The sequence below is a fragment of the Anneissia japonica genome, unplaced genomic scaffold (genome assembly GCF_011630105.1).
Source record: "Anneissia japonica isolate Jap-2015-1 unplaced genomic scaffold, ASM1163010v1 scaffold3132_len7312_cov212, whole genome shotgun sequence".
NCBI classification, from domain to species: domain Eukaryota; kingdom Metazoa; phylum Echinodermata; class Crinoidea; order Comatulida; family Comatulidae; genus Anneissia; species Anneissia japonica.
The window spans coordinates 1-3,963 of NW_022731566.1; the positions used below are offsets into that span (position 1 = coordinate 1).

At 30.0% G+C, this 3,963-nt stretch overlaps 1 protein-coding gene across 1 annotated transcript in view; it reads right to left on the minus strand.

Moving 5' to 3' along the window:
- Positions 1 to 875: 875 nt before the first annotated feature.
- The window catches only part of LOC117115389, a gene marked incomplete at its 3' end in the record, with an annotated part of 4,740 nt that continues 1,652 nt past the window's right edge, over positions 876 to 3,963 (minus strand). Inside the window, exons 2-5 of the mRNA XM_033259156.1 lie at positions 3,174 to 3,359; positions 2,723 to 2,758; positions 2,224 to 2,259; positions 876 to 881 (exon numbers count right to left, since the gene is read on the minus strand). Coding sequence (XP_033115047.1) covers positions 876 to 881; positions 2,224 to 2,259; positions 2,723 to 2,758; positions 3,174 to 3,359 — 264 coding nt within the window. The remainder of the gene's footprint in view (positions 882 to 2,223; positions 2,260 to 2,722; positions 2,759 to 3,173; positions 3,360 to 3,963) is intronic.

A 3,963-nucleotide genomic window follows, 5' to 3' on the forward strand; every position in this document is an offset into this window, starting at 1 on the left:
AAATGGCATTTGCAAAAAAGAGATTCAATGCTGGGATCCTGATTCAGAGCATTATAATCAGCCTTTGGTGTATTATGTCGAGACTGAATCTACGGTTAGTGGTTGCCGAGATATGCTGCATGCATATCCCTAATTTGCAAATTAGATCTAATTTGCATATTAGATCTAATTTGCATATCAACTAAGGTGTAATTGCACCAGTCCCACCTCTGTGTATTTTGATTATTATAATTATATAATTAATTAATTCCATTTCAAGAGCTAGATTTTATGGGACTAATTAAATCATTAATTTTGTATATTAAATATGTTAAAAATAGCTGAAATATTTAAAATAGCGGTCATTTGGAATTTCAATTTTAAAGTGAAATATAATTTTTATTTTCATTGGCACTTTCAGAAGATAGTCTCCTGATAAACCAAAAAAAAAAAAAAAATCTGTAGAAGTTTCCTTATTCATAGATCAAAAGTCAGAACCAAGTGGAGAAGCCCAGAGACATGATCTACACGGTCAACACGTAAAAACAGGCACATCACTTAGAAATAATGATGATTTTCATCACCATAGTCTTAATCATGATCATCCATCGTCATCTTCTTCATCATCACCTTCATCTTATTAATACTACACCACAATTATCGTCACCGTCGTTATCCTATTATTATCATAACATTTTTTCGTCATTATAGTATTCGCATCATCATCTCCATCTTCTTCATGTTCATCATCATCATCATCATCATCACCATCATCATCATCATCATCATCACCATCATCATCTTCTTCTTCTTCATCGTCATCTCCATCATTACCTTCATCTTATTAATACTATACCATAATTATCGGTACCATCGTTAGCCTATTATTCACATACCTCTTCCTACAAGACATAAAAATAAAAATTAAGAAACATAGACTAGTTATTTAGTTTCATATTTTAATATATTATCATATCATATCATATCATAACATTTTTTCGTCATTTACATAAAATAATACAAAGAACGTAAACGTACAAAAACATGACAAGCGTGACAACAAAACATCAGTTGATACCTGACAGGAATGCTCAAAAGTGAATAAGTTCACTGTCAATGAGCTTCCCAGATATCAGCTGGCCAAACTAAACATTATTTCATATTAAATATATAATAAATATGCTATGTACATATTGTTTAAAAAAAATTAAAACAATAATGGTTTGTGTAAAGGTTTAAATATTTAAATTGTAATAAAATGTAATCTAAACATGTAAGAAATGACGTTTAAGAAGACCAAAAAGTATTAATTTGTTTTGTGTTTGCATTTTGCTTGTACGTTGTTCGATAGAATCGGATTAAATTAAATGTCATCTCGAATATGTACTGGCAGTTTATCCCAGAAACATGGAAATGATAAAATGGCATTTGCAAAAAAGAGATTCAATGCTGGGATCCTGATTCAGAGCATTATAATCAGCCTTGGGTGTATTATGTCGAGACTGAATCTAATTTGAGATCAAAACGAGTCTCTACAAACAGGCACAGAAATAAGGAAATCTTCCAAAAAATAAGGTCATAGGTGAAATATTACATTTCCCGTCATTCTTGGAGAAAATGTTACATTAAAGTAAATAGAAATGTATATGTTCTACAATTTAAAAAAAAAAGAAAGCAAGTCTGTAGGGTTAGTGGTTGCCGAGATATGCTGCATGCATATCCCTAATTTGCAAATTAGATCTAATTTGCATATTAGATCTAATTTGCATATCAACTAAGGTGTAATTGCACCAGCCCCACCTCTGTGTATTTTGATTATTATAATTATTTAATTAATTTATTCCAAGAGCTAGATTTTATGGGACTAATTACATCATTAATTTTATATATTAAATATGTTAAAAATAGCTGAAATATTTAAAATAGCGGTCATTTGGAATTTCAATTTTGAAAATTTAAAGTGAAATATTATTTTTATTTTCATTGGCACTTATAATATGAAAGATTATTTTATACATTAGCATCTTTTAATATAATAAACGTACAATTATTGGTAATAAAATGCTTGAAAATAGCGGACATTTGAAATTGGTGGGTACCCCCATGCGCATAAAAAAAACAAAATGACACATAATTTTATATTCAGTGATGTCTATTATAAAACATATACCAGTTCCGATTTTTTTAAATATAGCAAAAAAAAAAGCAAATAAGCAACCAACTAAAATTTCCTGGACAACTCACCTGGGTCTCGGCGAATTCTACTTTGCTCTACAAGCTCTTCAAGACGAAATTGAAAAAGATAGAAAACAACGTTTGATTTAGAGTTAAAAGGTCTATATGTGTGTTTGTGAATATATAAGAGCAGGTTATATTTATATTTGAAAATAGAATATTTAAAATAGCGGCCATTTTGAATTTCAATTTGAAATTTGAAAATTTGAAAAGAAATGTTATTTTTATTTTCATTTTCACTTATATGAAAGAATATTTTATACATTAGCATTTTCTAATGTCATAAACGTACAATTATTGGTAATAAAATGCTTGCAAATAGCGGCCATTTGAAATTGCTGGGTAGCAGCATTGCGCATTAAAAAATGTGGCACATAGGCCTACATTTATATTCAGTGATGTCTATTCTACAACTATATTCATTTTAAACAAAATGTAGCAAAAAAAAAATAAATAAATTAATTAAAAAAAAATAAATCAAGCAACCAAAATTTCCTGGACAACTCACCTATGTCTTGTTGAATTCCTCTTTGCTCTACAAGCTCTACAAGACGAAATTGAAATAGATAATAAAAAGTAAAAGTAAAAGGAGAACAATGATTTTAAATATTCGTATTAGTGGCTGTATTGCGAATTCTAAAAATATTTTTATAAAAACAAAAAACAACATCAACTTTAAATTTTGTCCTTGTTATCGTGGCAGTTGATGTGCAGAAGTATTTGGAATTTAATTAGGACCGGACAAAATATACATAAATACACGTTTTAAAGATACGCCAGCAAGAGAGGAGAATAAGAGCAAAGTTAAACATATCCAACGTTGAAATGACAAGTTTTTTTCGCAGGTTATATTTATATTTGAAAATATTAATTGCAAACAAAATTACAATTCAGCTGGTAATAAATTATATTAAATATTTCTAAACTATCGCATCTTGACCTGTGCTGGTAAAACGTACCATTTTCATCAGGTAAGGCGTCAGCAAAGACACATTCAGCCAGAACACACACTATCAGGAATACAGCCAACACTTGCAGGGTACTAAAATAAAAATACTCATTGTAATCAATTGTATTTTGCCGTACGACCGTTGCACGACGAATCAACTCCCGCTCCCTGTAAGAACTAGCCGACGCGACGCCGTCTGCTCATTGTCCGTGGCAGTTTGTAGGCCTACAGATAATAATCTATACTTGAATCTTTACTTTTACAACAGTGGCACACGATTACAGTGCGTTCACAAAGATGACAAAATAGACAATACAACACATACAACAAATATAAAAACAGTTACATATTGACAGTATATGAAAAACATTGTGTAAAAAACGACTTTAAAATAACTTAAAATAAAAACATTTTAAAGCTTGTTAAAACTGGCTGTTAAAATTGTTTACAAAAGAGAGTTATAATGGGTTAAAATAATTGAAACAGCGTTTTTTACACATTGTTTACCTGTTATTTACGTTACATTCATTCATAATTTTACTCCTTGTTTGCCAAGCTCTTTTTAGGTAAGACTCAAATATTTTATCAATTGTTGTAGGTCTACTTATATCATTATTATTTCTACAGAACTGTTTCTACATTTTACGGATGATTTTATTTTGATTTCTATTATGCGCCTACGATTTTCTTTCTTCTACTATATACCGTTGCTACCACCACCTCCACTGCTGCTACTCTGTCTCTTATACACATCTAGATGTGTATAAGAGACAGGTTAAGCACTGTAGATCCATAGTGGT